Raw genomic sequence first — 22901 nt, forward strand, 5'->3', positions numbered from 1 at the left:
GCCCCTCATTGCTCCTAATAGGGCCTAAATGTCCCTAACATAGCAGGGGGGCAGGGGAGCATGCTAGCTTTTTCCCAAAGCAGTGGATGGCGGCTTCATGACATCTTTGGTTCATCTGTATTGTCTTCTCACATTTTTGTTGGAATCTTTAAAAGGCACAGCCCTCCATCTTTCCCTCAGCTGAGACTGCAAGAGTCTCTAGCTGACTTATTCAAAGCACTTCTTGCCAATGGTCCAGCAGCATGGGAACTTACTCAAATCCAGTTGCTTGGAAACCACTGTATCTGGCTTGTCCTCCTTCCCCCTCCACAGTCTGCCCCCTTACTCAACAGGCACCCAAACATTCCTAAAGTTCATCACTCTCCACTACACTCCGAGAAGAGCATGAATACACCATTGTGCTTTCCATGGAGGAGAAGGCAGAGAAAATGTCAAGTCCTTTACTGGTGAGAGATCCATAGCGACTGCCACTGGGCCGGACAGACATGGGTGTTGGGATCTGCTGGTGCCACTGAGCTGGAAAATAGACCAGATGATATGTTACAATCAAAGGAATGCAGTCTAGCAGATACAGTGTAGGGGTATGTTCTGTCCTTATTCCAACACTTTCTCTGAAATGCATCATTTGTGAAAACAATAAAATATCTCCCCTGCTGTGAACTGGGCTAACCATCTCTTATGCTTCTAATGCCAAAACTCTGGGACTATAAGAGTGGCTGACTAGGGTGATTTCTCAAAATATGACCTAGCATGGGGTCTTCCAGGGGCAGTGTAGAAAGAGCTTCAGGCCCTCAAGGGAAGGTGCCTGAGAAGGTAGAGACAAGAAACTTGAGGAAATGGAAACCAAAAGATGACTCTAGACCTCTCAGTACTACCTATTCCACACCCTAATCACTAATCAGCCACTACCTACCCAACTCCCTAATCAGATTCTAATGAGTTACAGCAAGAAGACTGAAAAGTAACTTCTGTTCAACCAACTATGGTTCAGGTGCAAGAGAGAATGTATTCGAATTTCCATGTTTAGGGGCGCCTGGGTGGCTCAGTCAGTTAAGCATCCGACTTCGGCTCAAGTCATGATCTCATGGTTCGTGGGTTCAAGCCCCACGTCGGGATCTGTGCTGACAGCCAGCTCAGAGCCTGGAGCCTGCTTCGGATTCTGTATCTCCCTCTCTCTCTGACCCTCCCCTGCTCACACTGTCTCTCTCTCTCTCTCTCTCTCTCAGAAATAAATAAAACATGATTTAAAAAAAGAATTTCCATGTTTAGCAAGCGCTGTCCAAAGGAGACCCTGTTTTTAGCAGAGATGATCCTTAGTCTTGAACATGACCTGAATGGAATATCCATCCAAATTGCCCTTGTCTCTGATTCAGAAACTACCCAGCAGTCTTCTGATTAGGTTTCCAGGGACCTTGATGTGGAGAAGGGGGAGCACCAGGTAGGGAACATTGATGCTCTGGTTTCCAGGAAGCTATGGACCTTTTTAGCATTCTAATTTATAAATTGAGGCTTTGTTGATTTCATTATTTTGAATCAGTTTTTTAGAGTCTAAATAGCTCCAAATGAATTGATAAAATCAAAATTTGAAAGCTATAAAAGTGAGGACAAAACTAATAGTGATTCTGCCAAAGAATAGGCATTCAATAAAGCCACAGTGAACAGCTAGTCAGATCTCTGCTCCAGACATCTTAACCAGACTACTGTAATTGCTTCTATTAGAAGCCCTCCTTCAGATGAGAGAGGGGAGCCTGTCCTGATTCTTCAGACAGGCAGGAAGTGGTGAGGAGAGGGGGTAGGGGGTTGATTTTAGCCCAAGTCCTCCATCCCCTCCTCCACTCCCAGGTCCCAACTGAGGAAATAACACTCCCCGTTGGTGCCGTTCAATCAAGACAGGAGACAGAAAGATGAGCCAGGACAAACTGAACTAGGAAATGGAGAGATTAGGACAAAAGTTATCTGTTTTAGGGCTCATTGGTACTGGGTTTCTTGGCTAGAGACCTAGTTCCCTCTGATAATGGTGAGGTAGATGAAATGGATAAGTGACTTAGCCTAGGTTGAATATATCGATGGCCCCTCTCTCCCCACCCCTAACCAGGGGATGATACATCAGAGTCAGCTTCTCTCACAGTTGAATTTCTTTTCAAGTTCAAGGATAAGGGAAAATAATCAGAAAGCTATATATTTCCCTCAAATATTAGACCTCGGGAAAATGGCAGGCCAAGGTCCCTCCTGTATGGTAAAAAAAGAGGTATACCTAGTATGCACTTATGAAGAACAGGGGCCTCATGTTCTAGACACTGTGACTCTTATTTGTTATTTAGGTTAATCATGTTGAACCAGTAATGAATAAGAAATTTATTAATTATTTGGGCAGCTGGGTGGCTCAGTCGGTTGAGTGACCAACTCTTGGTTTTGGCTCAGGTCATGATATCACAGTTTGTGAGTTCGAGCCCTGTGTCAGGATAGCACAGAGCCTGCTTGGGATTCTTTCTCTTTCCCTTTCTTTGCCGCTACTCTCCTCATGTGTGAGCTTGCTTATTTGCACATACACTCTCTCTTTCCCTCTCAGAATAAATAAATAAACTTAAAAAAAAGAAATTTACTAATTATTAAATTATTTTTTAATTTAATTTAATTTTATTTTATTTTTAAAATTTTTTTTAATGTTTTATTTATTTCTAGGAGAGAGAGAGAGAGACAGCGTGAGCAGGGGAGGGTCAGAGAGAGAGAGGGAGTCACAGACTGAAACAGGCTCCAGGCTCTGAGCTGGCAGTCAGCACAGAGCCCGACGCGGGGCTCGAACCCACGAACCGCGAGATCATGACCTAAGCGAAAGTCGGACGCCTAACCGACTAAGCCACCCAGGCGCCCCATTTTTTTTAAACTTTTAAAGAAGAGGAAAAAAGAATCATCCTTTTGGATGCGTCTCCAAAAATACCAGTTAATGTCAAAATTATAGAAGAGATGTGTAGAGTACATAAATACATTAATAAAGATGAGATTGTTGGGGCGCCTGTATGGTTGTCAATTGGGTGTCCAACTCTTGATTTCAGCTCAGGTCATGACCTGAGTTCTTGTGGGTTTGAGCCCTGCATTGGGCTCTGTGCTGGCAGCACGGAGTCTGTTTGGGATCTCTCTCTCTCCCTCGCTTTCTGCACCTCCCCCGCTCATGCATGCGCGCATGCTCTCTCAAAGTAATAAACAAGCATTACAAAAGATTAACTTATTAAATCCTTTTGAAAATTAGAAACATGTCTCAAAGCAATGATACAAAAACCTGGATTTGCATCTTGGCTATAGATAGACACTTAACCTCCCTGAGTCTCAGTTTCTTCAGCATTTATTATTATTATTTATTTTATTTTTATACAGAGAGTGCATGTGAGCGGAGGAAAGGGACAGAAGGAGAGAGAGAGAGAGAGAGAGAGAGAGAGAGAATATCACAGGCAGGCTCCATGCTCAGTGCAGAGCCCAGATACAGGGCTGGATCACACCACCCTGAGATCATGACCTGAGCTGAAATCAAGAGTCAGATGCTCGACTGACTGAGACTCCCAGGTGCCCCTCTTCAGCATTTAAATGAGGGTGACAACAATTGTAATAATTGTTTGGGAGGTCCTAAGGGTACCATTTTGTAAATTATAAGTCATTATACAAATATTTGATATTATTATTAGGACAGCTCCCTATTATTAGTCTGGTTGTGGGACTGGCACAATAAACATTTGTGGAATGAATTAACAGGTGAATGAGGACAGGACAATTCTGCTGGGTGGAGATATGTGTGGGGGAAATGACAGGCAGTGGCGAGGGAGTTCCAGTGGGTGGCCCATGGCATGAAGGAGATAGCATTAGATGCTAGATGATCGGATGCACAGGCATAGTTAAATTCTGAAATAGCTGTAATTCCTAGTATCATAGGTCATTTTTTTGGAAGAAGCCTAAGCTCATTTAAATGCAAAAGTGTACAAAAGTACACAGAAATGTACAGAAGCCTTGAGGTGGATAGGATGAAATGATTTTATTTTATTTTATTTTATTTAAAAATATGTTTTAATGTTTTTATTTATTTCTGAGAGAGAGAGAGAGAGGCAGCATGAGCAGGGCAGGGTCAGAGAGAGAGGGAGATACAGAATCCAAAGCAGGCTCCAGACTCTCAGCTGCCAGCACAGAGCCTGATGCAGAGCTGGAACCCACAAACCGAACCGTGAGATCATGACCTGAGCCGAAGTCAGGTGCTTTACTGACTGAGCCACCCAGGCGCCCCTGAAATGATTTTAAAAATCCATTGCTTAAACACTAAAATATAATCTACCCAATTCAGTTATGGAAACATACTATGCCTATCCTTAAAACAATTTTTTTCAAGCTGCCTATCATACACAGATATGCAACTGGGATGTTCCACCTACCGTATATATCCAACCTGGCAGTGCATGACACGATGCCGGCTTCATTCTTGGCTGACAACGTGTACCATCCAGCGTCAGATTTCTTGGCTGGCTGAATGAGGAGGCAGACATACCCTGTTGCATCCTGGTGCATACTGGAGAAAAGAGAGAACATATCTGCAACTGCATCCAGGAGCAGAAAAGGTCTTAGGGAATTCAGGGCTCAGGGAAACTCTGGGGGCAAACCCAGCAGGGCAGCGCTTCCCCTCTCCTCCCTGACCCTACACAGAGGGAAGAGAGACTCAGCTTAAAGCAATTGTCAAAGGCAAACTGAAACGTGGGAAGGAGTCACAAAAGAGCAGTAGTTAACCTGGTGAGGCCCAGATGAAGGTTGAGAGCCTAGGCTGAGACCCGTTCTCACCCTCCCCAGCTCCACCTCTTCTGGAGTTGTACTCCCCACCAGAGGTACTCCCACTTGTCACAACCAAAGGCCAGAAAAATCTCTTTTCCAACCCTGATCGGACATTTCAACAAGAACTTTGCTAAGAAGCTATGGGAAAGTAGACCAAAATGAGAGTCCAGGGATGGATGTACTGTTAGTATGGAAACGTTATTTCTTAATGTAACCAACTGGGCATGTGCAGCAGTTAGCTTAATACGGTTCAGGAGCAAATCAGCTTGTTCTTTCCTTCTGTTTCCTTGATACCAATAGTTCTCAGCCTTGGCTGCATATTGCAATCCTGAAGAATTACACTAATATTTCAGGCTGGGTTTAACGTGTTATGTTAATTAGTTATATCAGATCATTAACTAATTAATTAATCATTAAGAAAATAAACTTTATGCCCAATGTGGGGCTTGGACTCATGACCCCAAGATCAAGAGTCACATGTTATACTGACTGAGCTAGCTAGGTCACTTCACTTAGACTGAAGTGTTAACTCAAGAATATTTTCTGTGCTTGCTAAAGTTTTACCAGAGAAAAATCTTGACCTCTGTAGACTTCTTTGATGCCAAAATTCTGTAAAGCTTGACAGCTACAACATCCTCTGGAACAAATTCAGTTTTATTGTGAAGAAATAATGCTCAGTAGAAACTTTTGTACACAGGCTGCCTTTGTTTGCTTGCTCCCTCATGGAGTAAAATAAAAATGGCAAAGATAAAGTTGGTTAGAGGAAATCTAGCAAGATACCTACTTTTGGTAACTGGATCCTTAGTTTCCTTCCCTCCTTCCTTTTTTCCTTCATTTTTCTCTTTCTCCCTTCCTTCCTTCCTAAGTAGGCTTCACACTCACAATGGAGCCCAACGTGGGGCTTGAACTCATAACCCTGAGATCAAGTACTGAGATGAGATCAAGAGTTGGACGCTTAACTTACTAAGCGACCCAGTGCTCTCTTAGTTACTTTCAAAATAACCATGTAGTAAAGGATAGAGAAGGAGTTACTGGCTTAATGTTTTGTTTTGCTTTATCTTATCTTAACTTTTTACTATCAAAGGGGTTTTCTGCATACTAATATGACTGAAGACACATGACAAAAAATATGCAAGATCTTCATAAATTTCTTGTACATTTTAAACTTAAAAATTAAAGTTTTTAGCAATATCAGAGATTCAAGAGGAGAGATAACAACCAACACCACAGGAATACAAAGGACTATAAGGGAATATTATTTAAAAAATTACATGGCAACAGATTGGACAACTTGAAAGAAAGAAATAAATTCCTAGAAACATATAACCTTCCAATACTGAATCAAGAAAATATACAAAATTTGTACAGACCAATCACCAGCAATGAAATTGAATCAATAATCAAAAAACTCTCAGGAAATAAAAGTCCAGGATAAGATGGGTTCACAGGTGGATTTTACCAAACATTTGAAGAAGAGTCAATAGGAAGTCTTCCAAATTCATTTGCTGAGATCAGCATTACCCTGTTACCAGAATCTGATAAAAATACTACAAACTAGATAAAAATACTATAAATACAACAATAGAACAATAAAAAGAGAACTACAGGCTAATATCTCTGATTAACATAGGTGCAAAGATCCTCAACATAATAGGAGCAAACTGAACTCAACAATATATTAAAAAGATCATTCACCATGCTCAAGTGGGATTTATTCCTGAGTTGCAAGGTGGTTCAATATTTGCAAATCAATCAATGTAATATACCACATAAATAAGAGATGGATAAAAACCATATGATCATTTCAATAGATGGAGAAAATGCATTTTACAAAGTACAACATCCATTCATAAACCCTCAACAAAGTGGGTTTAGAGGGAATATTCCTCAACATAATGAAGGCCTTACATGAAAAATCCATAGCTAACGTCATACTCAATGGTCAAAAACTGAGAAGTTTCTCCCTAAGTTTAGGAGAAAGACAAGGATAGCCACTCTCACCACTTTTATTGAACATAGAACTGGAAGTCCTGGCCACAGCCATCAGATAAGAAAAAGGAATAAAATGTATCCAAATTGGTGAGGAAGTACAATCTTCACTATTCACAGATGACATGATACTATATATAGAAGACCGTATGGGCACCTGGGTGGCTCACTTGGTTAAGCATCCAAATGCGGCTCAGGTCATGATCTCATGGTTCATGAGTTCAAGCCCCATGTCAGGCTCTGTGCTGACAGCTCAGAGCCTGGAGCCTGCTTTGGATTCTGAGCCTCCCCCTCTCTCTACCCCTCCCCGGCTTGCATTCTGTCTCTCTTAAAAATAAATAAACATTTAAAAAAAGAAAAAAGAAAAAAACCCCAAAGATTATTAAAAAAACTACCAGAACTGTTAAATTAAGTCAGTAAGGTTGCAGGATTCAAAATCAATATACAGAAATCCATTGCATTTTTAAATACTTTTTTTAAATTTTTTTAGTGTTTTTATTTTATTTTTGAGAGAGAGAGACAGAGTGCAAGCAGGGGAGGGTCAGAGACAGAGGGAGACACAGAATCCGAAGCAGGCTCCAGGCTCTGAGCCAGCTGTCAGCACAGAGCCCGATGCGGGGCTCAAACCCACGAACCGTGAGATCATGACCTGAGCTGAAGTCTGACGCTCAACTGACTGAGCCACCCAGGTGCCCCTAAATACTTTTTAAAGTAAGCTCTACATCCAATGTAGGGCTTAAACTCACAGCTGCAAGATCAAAAGTTGCATGATTCTCTGACTGAGCTAGCCAGGCACCACCCCCCCCAACATTGCATTTCTATATACTAATAATGAAATAGCAGAGAGAAACATTAAGAAAACAATCCAACTTATAGGTGCACCAAAAAACAAAAACAACCTAGGAATAAACTTAACCAAGGAGGTAAGAGACCTGTACTCTGAAAACTATAAAACATTGATGAAAGAAATTGAAGATGACACAAACAAATGGGAAGATATTACATGCTCGTGGATTAGAAGAACGAATATTGTTAAAGTGTTCATACTATCCAAAGCAATCTACTGTTAAATGTAATCCCTATCAAAATACCAATAGCATTTTTCACAGAACGAGAACAAGTGATCCTAAAATTTGTATGGAACCACACACAAAAAAAAAAAACCAAAAAAAAAACCTCAAATAGCCAAAGCTAGCCTTGAAAAGAAAAACAAAACTGGAGGTATCACAATCCCAGATTTAAAGTTGTACTACAAAGCTGTAGTAATCAAAACAGTATGATTTTGGCACAAAAATAGACCAATGGATCAATGGAACAGAACAGAGAGCCCAGAAATAAACCCATGATTATATAATAATTAATCTTTGACACAGGAGGCAAAATATCCAAGGAAAAAAGACTGTCTCTTCAACAGATGGTGTTGGGAAAACTGGACAGCTACATGTAAAAGAATGAAACAGGACTACTTTCTTTTTTTTTTTTAATTTTTTTTTTAATGTTTTATTTATTTCTAGGAGAGAGAGAGAGACAGCGTGAGCAGGGGAGGGTCAGAGAGAGAGGGAGTCACAGACTGAAACAGGCTCCAGGCTCTGAGCTGGCAGTCAGCACAGAGCCCGACACGGGGCTCGAACCCACGAACCGCGAGATCATGACCCAAGCGAAAGTCGGACGCTTAACCGACTAAGCCACCCAGGCGCCCCGAAACAGGACTACTTTCTTACACCATACACAAAAATAAGCTCAAAATGATTTAAGGACCTATGTAAGAACTGAAACCATAAAAATCCTAGAAAAGAGCATAGGCGGTAACTTCTCTGACATCAGCTATAGCAACATTTTTCTAGGTATGTCTCTTGAGGGAAGGGAAACAAAAGCAAAAATAAACTATTGTGACTACATCAAAATAAAAAGCTTCTGCATAGCAAAGGATACAATCAGCAAAACTAAAAGACGACCTACTGAAAGGGAGAAGATATTTGCATATGACTTATCAAATAAAGGGTTAGTATGCAAAATATGTAAAGAACGTAATTCAAGTCAACACCAAAAAAACAAATAATCCAATTAAAAAATGGGCAGAAGACATGAACAGACATTTTCCCAAAGAAATACAGATGGCCAACAGACATGTGAAAAGATGCTCAACATCACTCATCATCAGGGAAATGCAAATCAAAACCACAATGAGATATCACCTCATACCTGTCAGAATGGCTAAAATCATCACAAGAAACAACAAGTGTTGACAAGGATGTGGAGAAAAAGGAATGCTTGTACACTGTTGGTGAGAAGGCAAACTGGTGCAGCCTCTGTATGGAGGCTTTTCAAAAAATTAAAATAGAATCACCAAATAATTCAGTAATTCCACTACTGAGTTTTTATGCAAAGAAACAAAAATACTAATTCAAAAAGATATATGAACCCTTATGTTTATTGCAGCATTATTTACAATAGCCAAAATATGGAAGTAACCCAAGTGTACAATGACAGACAAATGGATAAGGATGTTTTATACACATTTACACACACACACACATACACACACACACACACACACAAGAATGTTACTCAGCCATGAAAAAGAATGAAATCTTACCATTTGCAATAGCATGGGTGGATCTAGGGAGTATAATGCTAAATGAAATAAGTCAGTTAGAGAAAGACAAATACCATATTATTTCACTGACACATGGAATTTAATAATAATAATAATAAAAGGAACAGGGGCACCTGGGTGGCTCAGTCAGTTAAATGTCTGACTGGCTCAGGTCATGATCTCTAGTCTATGAGTTTGAGCTTTGCATAGGGCTCTGTGCTGACAGCACAGAGCCTGGAGGCTGCTTCGGATTCTGTGTCTCCCTCTCTCTCTGCCCCTTCCCTGCTGGCAGTCTGTCTCTGTTTCAAAAATAAATAAACATTTAAAAAATAATTTTAAAAAAGCTAAGGGAACAAAGGGGGAAAAAAAGAAAGAAACCAAAAAACAGACTCTTAACTATAGAGAACAAACTGATGGCATCAGAGGGGAGATTGGTGGGAGGATGGTATAAATTGAGGAAAGGGAAAAGACAACATTTATCTTGATGAGCACTGAGTAATGTATACAATTGCTGAATCACTACATTGTATACCTGAAACTAATATAACACTGTATGTTAACTATACTGAACTAAAATAAAACTTCACTAATTAATCTGGAAAAAAATTAAGGTTTTAAAACTCTGGGGCATCCAAATCATGGACTGTCCTTCAGGAACAACAAAAAAATAAATTCTTGATATGTACAATGACATGGATGAAATTCAAATGCATCATATTAGGTGACAGACAGATTAAAAAGACAACAGACTGACTTGGGTGCCCCACTGAGTTTGGAAGTCCCTTTGAACGTGGGGCGGGCTCTACCTGATCCTCTCTCTGGTGAAAGGGATGGTCTCGTTGTCCTTCTTCCAGTAGAACACAGGTGGCGGCATGCCTATCACACGGCACTCCAGCCTCACTGGGTGGCCTTCAGGAACTCCACTGTTCTGCAGTTTCTCCAGGATCACAGGTGCTTTCTTCACCTCTTTGGCTGAATGAGAAGAAAGGCCACTCTTGTTTGAATAGTAAGTGCCTTGGGGTTCATGCTTCAAACTCATTCCAGTTAAGGAATTCAGCAGAGTGGGCACTCCCCCTCCCCGACTTTCCTTCTCTTCAGAACACTTCTCCCCTCTCTAAGTGAAGATTGCTGTCTTGTTAAAAGTTCCAGAAATGATTTAAAAAGGAATGAGGAAACTTACACATTGTATGAGAGACAACACTCAGGGGTCTGTGTTGCACACGGGGGGTGTGAATGGTGGGTGTGGAATTTAAGGAGTTTCTTTTATTCTAAGCAGTAAATTTTGAGAAACAGCAGATTTTCAATACTGAATATATCATTTCTCTTTTCTAGAGGAGCTTATTTTGTGGAAGGTATATTAATTTTCCCTCAACTTTTATTTTGAAGAAGTTTATAGCTACAGAAGAGAAGTACACTACGTTTTACAAATTTTTACAAAATGTGTATTTATTATTTTTGAGAAAGAGAGAAAGAGTGCAAGTGGGGAAGGGGCAGAGAGAGATGGGGACAGAGGATCTGAAGTGGGTTCTGCACTGACAGCAGAGAGCCTGATGTGAGGCTCGAACCCATGAACTGCAAGATCATGACCAGAGCTAAAGTTGGACGCTTAACTGACTGAGCCACCCAGGTGCCCCAAGAGAGACACTACTTTTTTAAAAAACCCCACAAATTATGCTTCCTAAGAAGGACTTTTTTGGGCAAAGATACTTCATATTTCGATTCCAGAGTCAATATTTGCAAAATAGTGGGGGGAAAATGAAGCATACAATCAATATATCCTTGCAGAATGAGCTTTTCCTACTCTGTTGGGAAGAAAAAATTAAGAGTGAGAAAAAGAAAAAGATATATGGGGCAAGCAGCCACTAGCCTATAGAGAGAATAGCATGCTGAAGCCATCCTTGTTTCTGGTAGGGGCCACACATGGGAGAAAGCTCAGCACTAGAATTCATATATTCTGAAATCTATTTCTGGCTGGACTCCTGTCCTGAGGGTTGGTATCAACCAAGTGATGATGACTTGTCCTTATTTGTAGGCATTACAGTATTTTTTCACACTATCTCATACGGTAAAGGTTCATTTGCTTAGTTATCAACTCAACATTTGGTGAGCATGGCTCATGTTTTAGGTCCTAAGACATATACTCAAGATACACCCAAAAAGTCAGAATGTCTGACTAGAAGCTTACAATCTCTTCAGGAAAGCAAAACAGTTACATAGAAGGTTGTAAGTGCTCTGAAGAGCCCCTCCTTTTCTAAGTCCTATGGAAACAGAGGAGGATGTGCCTTGGTGGTGACATTTGAATTAAGCCTTTGAGAATGTGGAGGAGGATCCTAGGCAAAGAAGGGCATTCCTGGTAGAAGGATCTCTGAAGCAAAGACATGGAAGCTCAGGGTATGGGCAAGATTCTGGTGTGTTCCAGGACAGATGAACGTAGGGCAAGTGACTTGGATTTAGTGATAGTCTATTAACTAACGAATTGATTAACTATTACAATGACTCCCACATATTGCATGCATATATGCACAAGGTACCCCATTATGTTTGTAGCTTACTGATATGTCTTTGAAAGTAATATAGGAAATATGGCCCTTACTACATGAAGGAAAAATTGAAATGGGACTTGGTGAGGCAAAGGTCTAAGGAGTTCTGTCAGAGGTTGGGCATATTTGGGCAATAAATTTGAAGGGAGTTATGTTTAGGGGCCCCAGCAGCAAACCTTACCTACTACAGTGAGCTCCAGACTAAAGGAATTCTGTCCAGTTTTGTTGGTAGCAACGCATGTGTAGGTCCCCGCGTCACGCTGAGTGAGCGGGTCAATGAGCAGAGAGTGGACTCCAGTCTCCCTGACCAACATCTTGTGGGAGGCGTCTGGTAGCACAGGTTGGCCATTGAGGAGCCACGTCAGCTCTGGGGGCGGTAAGCCACTCACCTAATAAACAACAGGACAGCTGAGGCAAATGACAGACTGATGACAGGCAGATTTATTTGGTGGCTGAATTCTTTATCCTTGTCTGGCACCACATAGATAGTGAGAAAATACATGTGTATTTTCTGCAGGGGCATCAGAACACGAGGGGTCTAGATGGATGACTGCATTAATTTAAACTGTATAGTGTCTTGACCCTAAATCAGGTCATGATTATATTCTAGATTAGAATAAATAAGAAATAAAAAGCTAAATAAATAGATAAAATAGGCCTGCTGCATCAGTTTCACAGATGGTATATTGCTTACATACCTGATAAGCAACAGGCAGCCGAAAAAAGGGCAGACCTTAAACTAGTGTTCTCAAACCTTGCTGTCTAGTATAATCAAGTGGGGAACATTGGAAAATCCCAATGCCCATTTACTATATCAAGTCAGAATCTCTGGGGATGGGACCCATGATGGGTATCTTTTAGGGTTTAGCATGGAAGAAGTAACAATCAATCCTGAATATTATTTAGGCAGACATTGACAGAGCAAGAACTACCTGGGAAGTGGACTCTGAATGCTTAACCTCAAGCCTTTACTAATTTGCACCTAAAATTTCCACAGCATTCTCATCTTTGCCTGGGGTAGAAGAGGTGACTTAAGTTTCTCTTTATACTGAGAGATCTCCACGTCGCTCAACTGAATATAGTTTCTGGTTAAAGAATTAGAATGTAGAATAGCCAAAGGTGGTAGATGCTGATTAGTACGAGAAGCCAACATTGGTTTTCATAAACCACCTTGGAGCCATCTTTTCATGACTATAATTTTTTCAAAGTCTATACATCACAGCAATTCACTTCAAGGATGCAAAAATCACATTTTTGGCTTTATAGTAACAAAGACTTTCTAGGCACCACATGGAAAATGTCTGAATTATATCAATCAATCACCTCTTTGGTTGTCTTTTACAAATTCAGAGTTAACTTGGTACAGTACCAAAGTAATTTTTTTCCAGCAAAATTTTATTAAGATGTAAAGACTTAAAAAATAGCATGATATTTTTTTGTCTGGTATTAAATGCTCTGTAAAAGCCTTGAGAGAAAAGAAGTGATCTCTTTTCCTTCCCAAGTCCCCCTTTCCCAAACCCCCCCCCAAAAAAAAAAAAAAAAAAAAAAAAAAAAACCAACCAAACCAAAACAAACACAAAACAAACAAAAATAAGTGCAAACTAACAAATGCAAAATGTGAACAGATCTGGAACCAAGGATGAATATTAGAGTCTACCTTACAGTCCAGCCGACACAGGCGCCCCTCATGAGCTACCATATCCCCAGGAGCCTGAAGGAAATGTGGTCGGAAAAAGCGTTCCTGCAGGGGCTCTTTGTCTCTTTCTTGTACTCGAGACCTTCCTCTATAAAAAACAAGCATGCTCAGTCATTAAACATAGAAACCAATTTATAAACTTATGACAGCAGGCATTTAGGCTGGGCTAGAGAGCCTAGAGAACAGATAATTTTTGGGAGGGTGGGGAAAGAGGTTGCTTTACCATAAACAAATAATAAATAACAAAAAATGGTGTGGAGCTGAGGTAAAAAACAAAGTGGTAAGCATTTCATACAGTGTAGGATTATCTTGTGAGATCTGTAATCAAACAAACAGGCTTTAGCTTCTTTCTCTTTGAAGTCATCTGGGTTAAGTGGCTCAGCTCTCCTTGCCTTGGCTTTGACCGGTTGTTCAAAAGTTTCAAAATAAACAAATAAATCAGTATTCAAGCTGAATCTCAAACAAGAGCCAAAAGACAAGTCTTGTTTATGACCCAGAACAAGGCAGCTGCTACCCCTGTGTCTCTAAGTAATAAAATTTAACCTGGCTATAAATTATGGCAGACTGTTAAAGATGATCATGAACTTTAAACTGGTTAAGACAGACTCACAGTAACAGCTGTTCTTGAAGAGAAGAAATGAAGAAGGTGGTATAGTTGCAGCGGTGATGAAACAACTGGATCTGAAACATGGGTCACTATTTTTGCTCATTTGGTAAGTCAAATATAATTCATCCATGTCAGCAACTATGGAATGCTCTGCTAAGACTTAGTGGCACCATAAGATTCAAGGGGAAGCCAGGCTCTGAATTCTTAGTGGTTAGTAAAATCACGGAGGAAGAAAGCCAATTGCTATGTTAGAGACAATTGTTATATTGGGGACAAAAACAACAAAAGCAGTCCATCTATATACATATAATCATTAACAGTTTCCGTTTTATTAAAGAAAATATGGCAATTTAATTCAAAGACTCTGGTTTTACATATTACCTGTACTGCTGCTACTGGTGGTTACAAATTTTGAGCCATTAAAACTGTGCCACAGACCAGTGCTTCTCAAATATAATGTGCTTCTAAATCACCTGGGGATCTTTTATTAAAATGTACATTATGATTCAGTAGGTCTAGGGTGGACTTGGGATTCCACATTTGCAACAAGTTCCCAAGGGAGGCTGATGCTGCAGGTGAGATGCTACATTTTAAGAAACAATTTGTAGACCCAACACTTAGATGTTCATTGTGGTGGGTGAATGCTTGAGAGGGGCTCGAGAAAGGAGATTCTTACTCTCTTTACCTGTGAGACTGACCAGCAGATGTTAGTCGACTACGAATGGGAAAACTTTGTACCATCAAGTGGCCAGAACAGCTGATTCTCCCCTGAGAAACAAAAATGAACAAGAATAAAAATAAGAAGAATTCCACACTTCTTTCAGGTTGTGTAAGTTTTTCTGGACTGGAACATTATGAACCTTTTGACAAACTATTAGGAGAAAGAAAACTTGGGGGTGGGGAATGAAAACAATAAAATATGACTCCTTAGATCATTGTTAATATGACAGGGGGAATTTTTTTAAGAATAATGTGATGACTTTCATTTTGAACTTGGAAATGAACAGAGCACAGATGTAAAAAGTTTTGAATTCTTGTGCACTTAACGTTATCTGCAGCCACATGCAGAGACCCTGGCCAAGTATTTTATACTTTTCTCAATAGAGGTTATCCTCAAAACTAACATTTTAATAAGAAGAGTGGATGAGAGTAGAAATTATAGTTCTATATTTTCTGTTCTAATACTAGTTGAAGATATTTATTTTGTCATTTCTCTTGAGGGAGTTTTAAGTCTTGATCCTTGATCTCATTCAGAAAAGGAAAGTGAAAGATTATGGCTTTCCAACTTCTACCAAAAAAAAAATTAAAAAGACATAATGGATTTGAGGAATATTTACAAGCCTTTTTGGAGTAATTTGCGTGTTCTCTAAAGAACAAAAACAAATCCTTTTTTTTTTTTTTGACAGAATGATTCATAGACTTTTCAAGAGAATCAATGAGTTGATAAGCATAAGATTTAGTCCTATACATCTGGGACACAGTGAACAGATACTACTAATGTCCTTTCAGAGAAAGTCTGAAGGCTTGAATGACCCATCAATGGCTAACTGGTCTTTTAAGCTGTGATACTGTACTCTAGTTACACACAATCACAATGCTTCTCATTCATTTTCCTCAGCAATTCTTATTAACTTGCACTTCTCAAGGTCTCATTCACAATGACATCAGTTGCTCCTTTTTCAGATTGCAGCACAGCGCAGAACCCTGCTTCCGCACCTGGGGGTTGGCAGCCATGATAGTGTAGTTGCCATCGTCTTCACTGGTGGTGGAGTCAATGTGCAGAGAGCACGTCCCATCTCCTTCTCGCCTCATTTTGCAGTGTTCATTTCTCTTTGAAATCTGCTTCCCATCTTTGAACCAGTAAACCTGCAATGAGAGATAATCAAGGAGAATATACCCTGTTCTGTACATCTTTTAAAGTAGGGAGTAGGGGGAGGTAAGGGCAGATTGCCGTCTCTACAAATGACCCATCCCTTATAAAGCACTTAGAAAACAATTACAAAATATATTAAAATGACTGTATAACATACTCCTGAGTTTGTACATATAGAGTACCTAAGTCATAAATTCTGTATAATTTAGGATTGAGATCAAGCTTTTGGCTCTTTTTATTGTATTTCATAATTACTTAAAAAGCTACCACAAGGACCAGACATGTCTCCAGAGACAAAAGAATGAAAACCAGGAGGCTGAATTTTTCCTATTTATAAGCTCAAGTCTTCTGTAGTTGCAGATCTCAAGGTCTACAGTAGCTTACCTTACTTGAAAGGTTAATATGGTTTATTATACCAAGTGAAATGAGGCCATTTCATTAAATTTCTCATCTGGCTAAAATTTAATAAATATCTTCTCTATTTTGGGTTCTGCATGTATCAAGGAGATCTCTCAAAGACAACGGGGTTAAAGTACTGATTGCAGCTGTTCTCCTCGACATTTCCTGGTTACCTAACCATACATGATAACACCATGCTAATGTTTGTGAAAGTAGAGTGGAGAGATCCCCTACCACAGCCACACCGGGTGTAAATCCTTCTCTCAGCTGATCGCCAAAAAAATCTGGTGACTCATAAGATTTTTCAGCAGCCAGTGATAATGATATGACATTTTCAGCATTTACCAACTTAATAGTAATGATACAAATATAGCTCACTTTGTGCAACAACAGGCACTTTGTGGGTATTCAGTAAATGCTTAAAAAAAAAAAGAAAGAAAAGAAAAAGAAAAGAAAAAATCTATTTGATGAGTTTGGTGGTTGAGGGAATCAATAACCCAAAATGGAGGATTATGACTCAGAAGCTTATTTTAAACTTTTATTAAAGTTCTAACTTAACCATAATTCAGATTTATTTTTGACCTAATTATTTAATGATCCTATTCCTGACTGTCTCTTTTTAGTCAAATTATTTGGGCTTTGTTAATTTTCTGCTATTGATTTTTATTCCCTCTGTAGATTCTTCCCTAGAATCTGATAAGACTTCCTCAAAGGCACTGTCTACACTTCTGTGCTGTTGGTTGGACAAACGGCTGGTCATCTTCCCCTACCTTTGGAACAGGTATCCCAACAATTTTGCAGGTAAATGTCACTGGAGAGCCTTCTGTAACCCGGAAATGCTTGAGTCTTTTGTCAAAGATGGGAGCTATACACTTGCCCGTGGGGATCTCGTCATGTTGGATTTCATCATCTGATTCATCAACAGGGGTACGTTCCAAGCGAAACTCTATTTCATTCATCAGCCTCTGCTCAAAGCTTGAAATTTTGTACTCCTGTCAAAATGGCAAACATGCTTCAATTTTAGTTCTATGGGTGAGAAAGGTGTTTATCAGTATAACTTGAGGATAGAACTTCTTAAGATTCAGATTTACATCATGGAAACCCAATAAACCAGGAATGTTCCATTTCCAGTTCCTCACCATGGAGCACTAAAGGAGATGCCAATGTCTCTACTATAATCCCAAACTGCCTGAGTGAATCCTGATTCCTCACCTTGAGTATGGAGCCCCAGTAGCATCCTGTAGAGAAATGAAGATGGAATGTAATTTCCATTACTACTATTAATGTCTATTTCAATATGTAGAACTTCCTATTTGATAATATGGCAAAAGTATTCTGAACTGCATTCTGCTGTATGTTTGCATTACCGATTTCCTGTCTCTACTGGACATTCCCATCTGCATACTTGCTGAAACCTGTCTTGAATAAATCTCCCTTGACACCATATCCATCTTCATTGCATCTCTCTACTCCCACCACAACAAAACTACTTGAAATAATTTTCTGTTGTTATGGGATCATTTCCTTGTCACTCTTTTGCTAATGTACTCCAATTAGGCTTATGTTCTCACTGTGCCACTGAGATTACTATTGTCAGGGTCTCCAAATTTGCAAAATCCAGTTGTCACTTATCTGTTCTTACCTGATTTCTAAGCAGCATTAGACAAAGATGGCTACTTTCTCCTTTTTGAAACATTGTCTTCTGTTTGTTTTCACAACACCATATTGGTTTTCCTTCTGTTTCTTTATCAGTCTTTTTGTTAGCTCCTAATCCTAGGTAGGTGGTTTCATCTTATCTCACAGCTTTAGATACCTTCCATATGCTGATGACTCCAAATCCATATCTTCAAGCCTGGTCTTTCCCCAGAACTTATATACCCGATGACCTGCTTTACGTCATGAGAGTCATACACCCAGTGATTGATTCTATGTCATGGCTTGGGTGCTCAATGGACATCTCAAATTTAACATGATCTTAACATAACTTGATTTCTGTCCCCAAGAGATGCTCCTACCCTACTCTTCCCCATCTCAGGAAACGGTGCCACTATTCATCTGCTTAGTTAAGTAGTTAAGCAATGTTTCTCACACTGTCTTTGGTGAAAGCCAGGTTTTTAAAAAGTTTCCAATGTGTAGTTTTGTAAAGTAAAATAAAAATGAATTGCTAGCAAAATGAAATTTAAGAGGTGTACAAAATTATTATATTCAATAAGTATAAAGTTTCTCTTCCCAATTGCTATAAAATTTCCTTTAAAAATATTTTTAAGTTTATTTATTTAGAGAGAGAGAACATGAGTGGGTGAGGGGCAGAGAAGGAGAGGGAGAGAATCCCAAGCAGGTTTTGCACTGACAGTGTCAGTGCTGACTTTTTCCCAACGCAGGGCTCAAACTCACTAACTGTGAGATCATGACCTGAGCCAAAATCAAGAGTCGGGGGAGCTCAACTGAGCCACCCGGACACCCACTATAAAAATTTCTTGAAAGTTACTCAGTTCCTGTTCTTATGTCAAGGTGAAGAGGTGATAGCTTGCAGACTGTCACAGGTCCTCAGACTACATTTTGAGTGTACCAAGTTAAATCCTAAATCTAGGACTTATCTTGAATTCCTATCACTCCCTCTCTCTGCCTTATTCAATCAAGCTTAAATGTCACTTCCTGAAAGCAGGCTTCTCAGTCCACTTAATCTAAATTAACTACCCATTCTAAATCTCTACATTTCTAGTATATTTCTTGTTTGCTTGTTAATTGAATGATTGAATATCTCTAAGGATTAGAATTTAGCTCCACAAGAGCAGAGATCTTGTTTATCTTGCTTCTCACTGTATCAACAACACCTGGAATAGTGGTCTGCTTCATGGCACGTGCTCAATGAGTATATGAAGAATGAGTGAATACATGAATGACATGGAGGGGGGCAATCACTTGTTCCACTTGTGCATCTTTGAGGCATCCAGAGCCATGCCTTTGGTTTGAAAGTGAGACCTTTTGTTAAGCTTGTGACTCTAATTAACCATAATTTCATAATTTAGGTGAGCTCCTTGGAGATGGTACTAGGATGCTCCTGAAATAGAATTTGGAAGCACATGGCTGATATACATCCACCCTTAGTGTTAGGCAGAGTAATTGAGTTCAGGACCCATAAGATGTATTCTCAGGCTATTAAATCATATTACTCATCTCCTCTTGTTACTGTCTTATACCTATTATCACCTGAAATTGTGTAGAATTAGAACTTAGGAAATACAGAAATCAAATGTTTCTTGGTTTCAATTTCTTGAAACCAATTTTATTTAAAAAACTTTTTTTAATGTTTTATTTATTTCTAGGAGAGAGAGAGAGACAGCGTGAGCAGGGGAGGGTCAGAGAGAGAGGAAGTCACAGACTCTGAAACAGGCTCCAGGCTCTGGGCTGGCAGTCAGCACAGAGCTCGACGTGGGGCTCAAACCCACGAACCTTGAGATCATGACCCGAGCCAAAGTCAGACACTTAACCGACTAAGCCACCCAGGTGCCCCTCTTGAAACCAAGTTTAAATCCTCTCTCAGATATGTCAAAGAAAACCCATTTTCTAAAACATTAATTTAGAAGTTTGAGTTCTGGGGAGGAAATTGTTTATAGTCAATATTCATTGTTTAAGGACTTTAGATTTATTTTCATACTCAGCATAATGTGATAATTCTAGACCACACAAGTACTCTAAGAGGTTGTTATTCTTCATTTGCTAGGAATAAAATAGGGCCAAAGAGTCCAGCTTTCTGGACCTAAAAGTTTTCAAAGCAAAATAAAACAAAACAAATGCATATGCTTCATAAGAAATCATTTGCTTTCCCCCTCATATATGTAGGCTAATATGGGAAAGAGAAAAACTGATCATTTTGATTACGGGTCCCCAGACTGTGGGTATAGATGGCTATCAATATGTAAGTGTTTCTTTATGATTGTTTTCCACTCTCCTAAGCAAATTTTCTAAACCCTAGCCAACAGGCCACAGTACACTGCAATCTTCACAACATCTTCACTATAATTTCCCAAGGCAACAATGACAGTATTATAAAGTGGTCATTATTTTATTCCTCGAAACTTGGTTTGAATCAAAATCTACCAACCTAATGCAAGCTTTTCATCTTAGAACCTTCTTCTCCTGAATTGCATTTATGCAGCTTGGTTCTCTTATCCATGGCATAGAACTCAGTCTAGAACCAATTCTGTAACTAAACCACCAAAGCAATTGTCAGAGTAATGATTCTCAGAAGAACACTGATGCATGTCACAGATATTCAGTAGTAAAATGCTTTTTAAACTGCTCATGTTATTAGCCATGAGGTTATTTCATGATGGAAATTTAATAATGAGTTTCATTAGGTTTATGACACTCAACTCATACAAGTTTGTATTTACAGGTACTCACATTTCAGGTAATTAGGAGAAAAACCCTACTTTGCCATGAGTTGGGTGGTGGATTAACATGGATCTACCGACAGAGTAACTATAAAAGTAAAATCAAACAGGTGTGTGCTGGCCTGTTATCATTTTTACAGGATTCTAACTGCTCCCTCTCTGGGTAGTAAAAGACATAGGCTGAACACAGCTCTGATTTCTGTGACACTTAGAAGGACTAACAACCACAAATGTGATGACAGTATTATAGGAAAGCAAGTCTGTGTCAGACAGAGCCACATTTATGGGACTTGGGTAATTGTCATAAAACTGAAAAAGGCTGCAGAGTTTCAGGGAAAATGTGATGTGTCCCGGAGACGAGGGCTCTACTTCTAGTTCCACCACTGACAATTTGACAACCGTGCCTCCATTTCTTCATCTAGAAGATGGAAGAGAAGAATAGTTGCCTCCCAGAAACATAGGTAGTTCTGGGGAATAACATGTGAGATGTATACTCAGTTGTAATAAACTTAAATATTGTTCTTCAATTCAATAGTTAAGGTCAATTTTAAAAAAGATTTTAAGCAGCACATTTTCAAGAGAATCTACTTAGTAAAAGTTGCCCAACAGATAGCACAATTGTACAATACTGTATATCCATGGCTCCACTGGAGGTAAAAGACAGAAACACTAAAGAAAACAGCATATGGTTGGGGAAATCTGGAGCCTTTTTCCGGGGATCAGTTATGCCACAAATTCCACAATATTTGTCATATAGTTTTGGCTGAAATCTTATGTTATGTTTCATAATAGATTTGATCAGTTCCCACCTTGGAAAATAAACCAAGAGTTAGGTTATTAAAATGTAAACCTACATTTAAAAATTAACCATGTTATAAAATGTAAAAAAAGATGGCTCAGATAACAAAATAGTCTATTTTTCTTTTATCTGATGCTCACCTATGGCTTTCCTTTTTCTCCTTTGGTGTGAGCACTTACTAGTAAGCAAGGAGTGGTACGGGTTGAACTACAGGATATTGGCTAATGTGCATTTCACATGATTCAACCTAATATGAAGAATGAGGGGAGCTGGTGAGCAGACCTCTAGCACATTAGACTGTAGGAGTAAGATAAAGGACAGCGTGAAGTCCCAGAGCTCCTTTAAGTTTAGATCTTCTTATATACTGAAGTAGTTCAAAGATGTGGTGATATTCACCAATACTTAGCTGAGGATTACTACACGGCCAACAGACCATCTAGTCTCCTTCTTTGACATATTCCATTCTACATAAACACATATAAACAGTTAAATTGAACTACTGGGGTAATCAAGAACTATAGATCTATGTGGATGACTTTCCTATATGACTATTGATTAACCTATGCTCTACCTTCTAAGACTACAAGGTCAACCTCACTGAGGTCTGTGACCTGACCATCCAAGGACTGAATTAAATGAAATTAAATTTCTTATGATGAAATTCCAATAAACCATTTGAGACCGACAATCTTACCTGCTGGTTTGATCTGACATCACTGAAATTCATTTTTTTCCCCAAGTCTAGAATCACTGCATTCTTAGTTTCACGAATGTAATCATCATTCACTGGTTGGGGAGACTTTGTATTTTTCTTCATTAGTCCCTGTGATGGCCTGTAAAATAAATTCACACCAGACATACCCATGAAAAACCCTGGCCCATGTCCAAAAGCCTAGAAATCACAGTGGCTGAAATGGCAGTCAGACACTAGGAATCATCAGGCATTATGGAGGCCATCTTGTATACAAAAGTTGAGCACTGCACAGAGAATCTGTGTTTGTAGAGGTGTTTTCAATATTTAAATTGTTAAAAATTATTTAATGTAATCATGCCCTTTGTTCTAAGGTGTTCAATATCCACTTAGTGTCTAAGAGATAAGATTATCCCGGAATCCACTAAATGAGAGTCCTGTCCCAGACCAAACTATTCTATGCATAAATCCTTTGTTTAGTGACATCTTTTACTTCAGAAACCTTAATGAC

The 22901-nt window shown here is 39.3% G+C and overlaps 1 protein-coding gene across 2 annotated transcripts in view; it reads right to left on the bottom strand.

Annotated features, from left to right (window-relative positions):
* Positions 1 to 308: 308 nt before the first annotated feature.
* The window catches only part of MYPN (myopalladin), a 70263-nt gene continuing 47670 nt past the window's right edge, over positions 309 to 22901 (bottom strand). For both annotated transcript variants that reach the window (XM_077778619.1, XM_077778620.1), the window contains exons 11-19: positions 22394 to 22532; positions 17274 to 17495; positions 15948 to 16097; positions 14917 to 14999; positions 13586 to 13712; positions 12110 to 12317; positions 10195 to 10360; positions 4413 to 4546; positions 309 to 516 (exon numbers count right to left, since the gene is read on the bottom strand). In XM_077778619.1, coding sequence (XP_077634745.1) covers positions 347 to 516; positions 4413 to 4546; positions 10195 to 10360; positions 12110 to 12317; positions 13586 to 13712; positions 14917 to 14999; positions 15948 to 16097; positions 17274 to 17495; positions 22394 to 22532 — 1399 coding nt within the window. In that variant the 3' untranslated portion in view covers positions 309 to 346. The remainder of the gene's footprint in view (positions 517 to 4412; positions 4547 to 10194; positions 10361 to 12109; positions 12318 to 13585; positions 13713 to 14916; positions 15000 to 15947; positions 16098 to 17273; positions 17496 to 22393; positions 22533 to 22901) is intronic.

Source organism: Crocuta crocuta, unplaced genomic scaffold, assembly GCF_008692635.1.
Source record: "Crocuta crocuta isolate KB4526 unplaced genomic scaffold, BGI_CrCroc_1.0 scaffold167, whole genome shotgun sequence".
Lineage (NCBI taxonomy): Eukaryota > Metazoa > Chordata > Mammalia > Carnivora > Hyaenidae > Crocuta > Crocuta crocuta.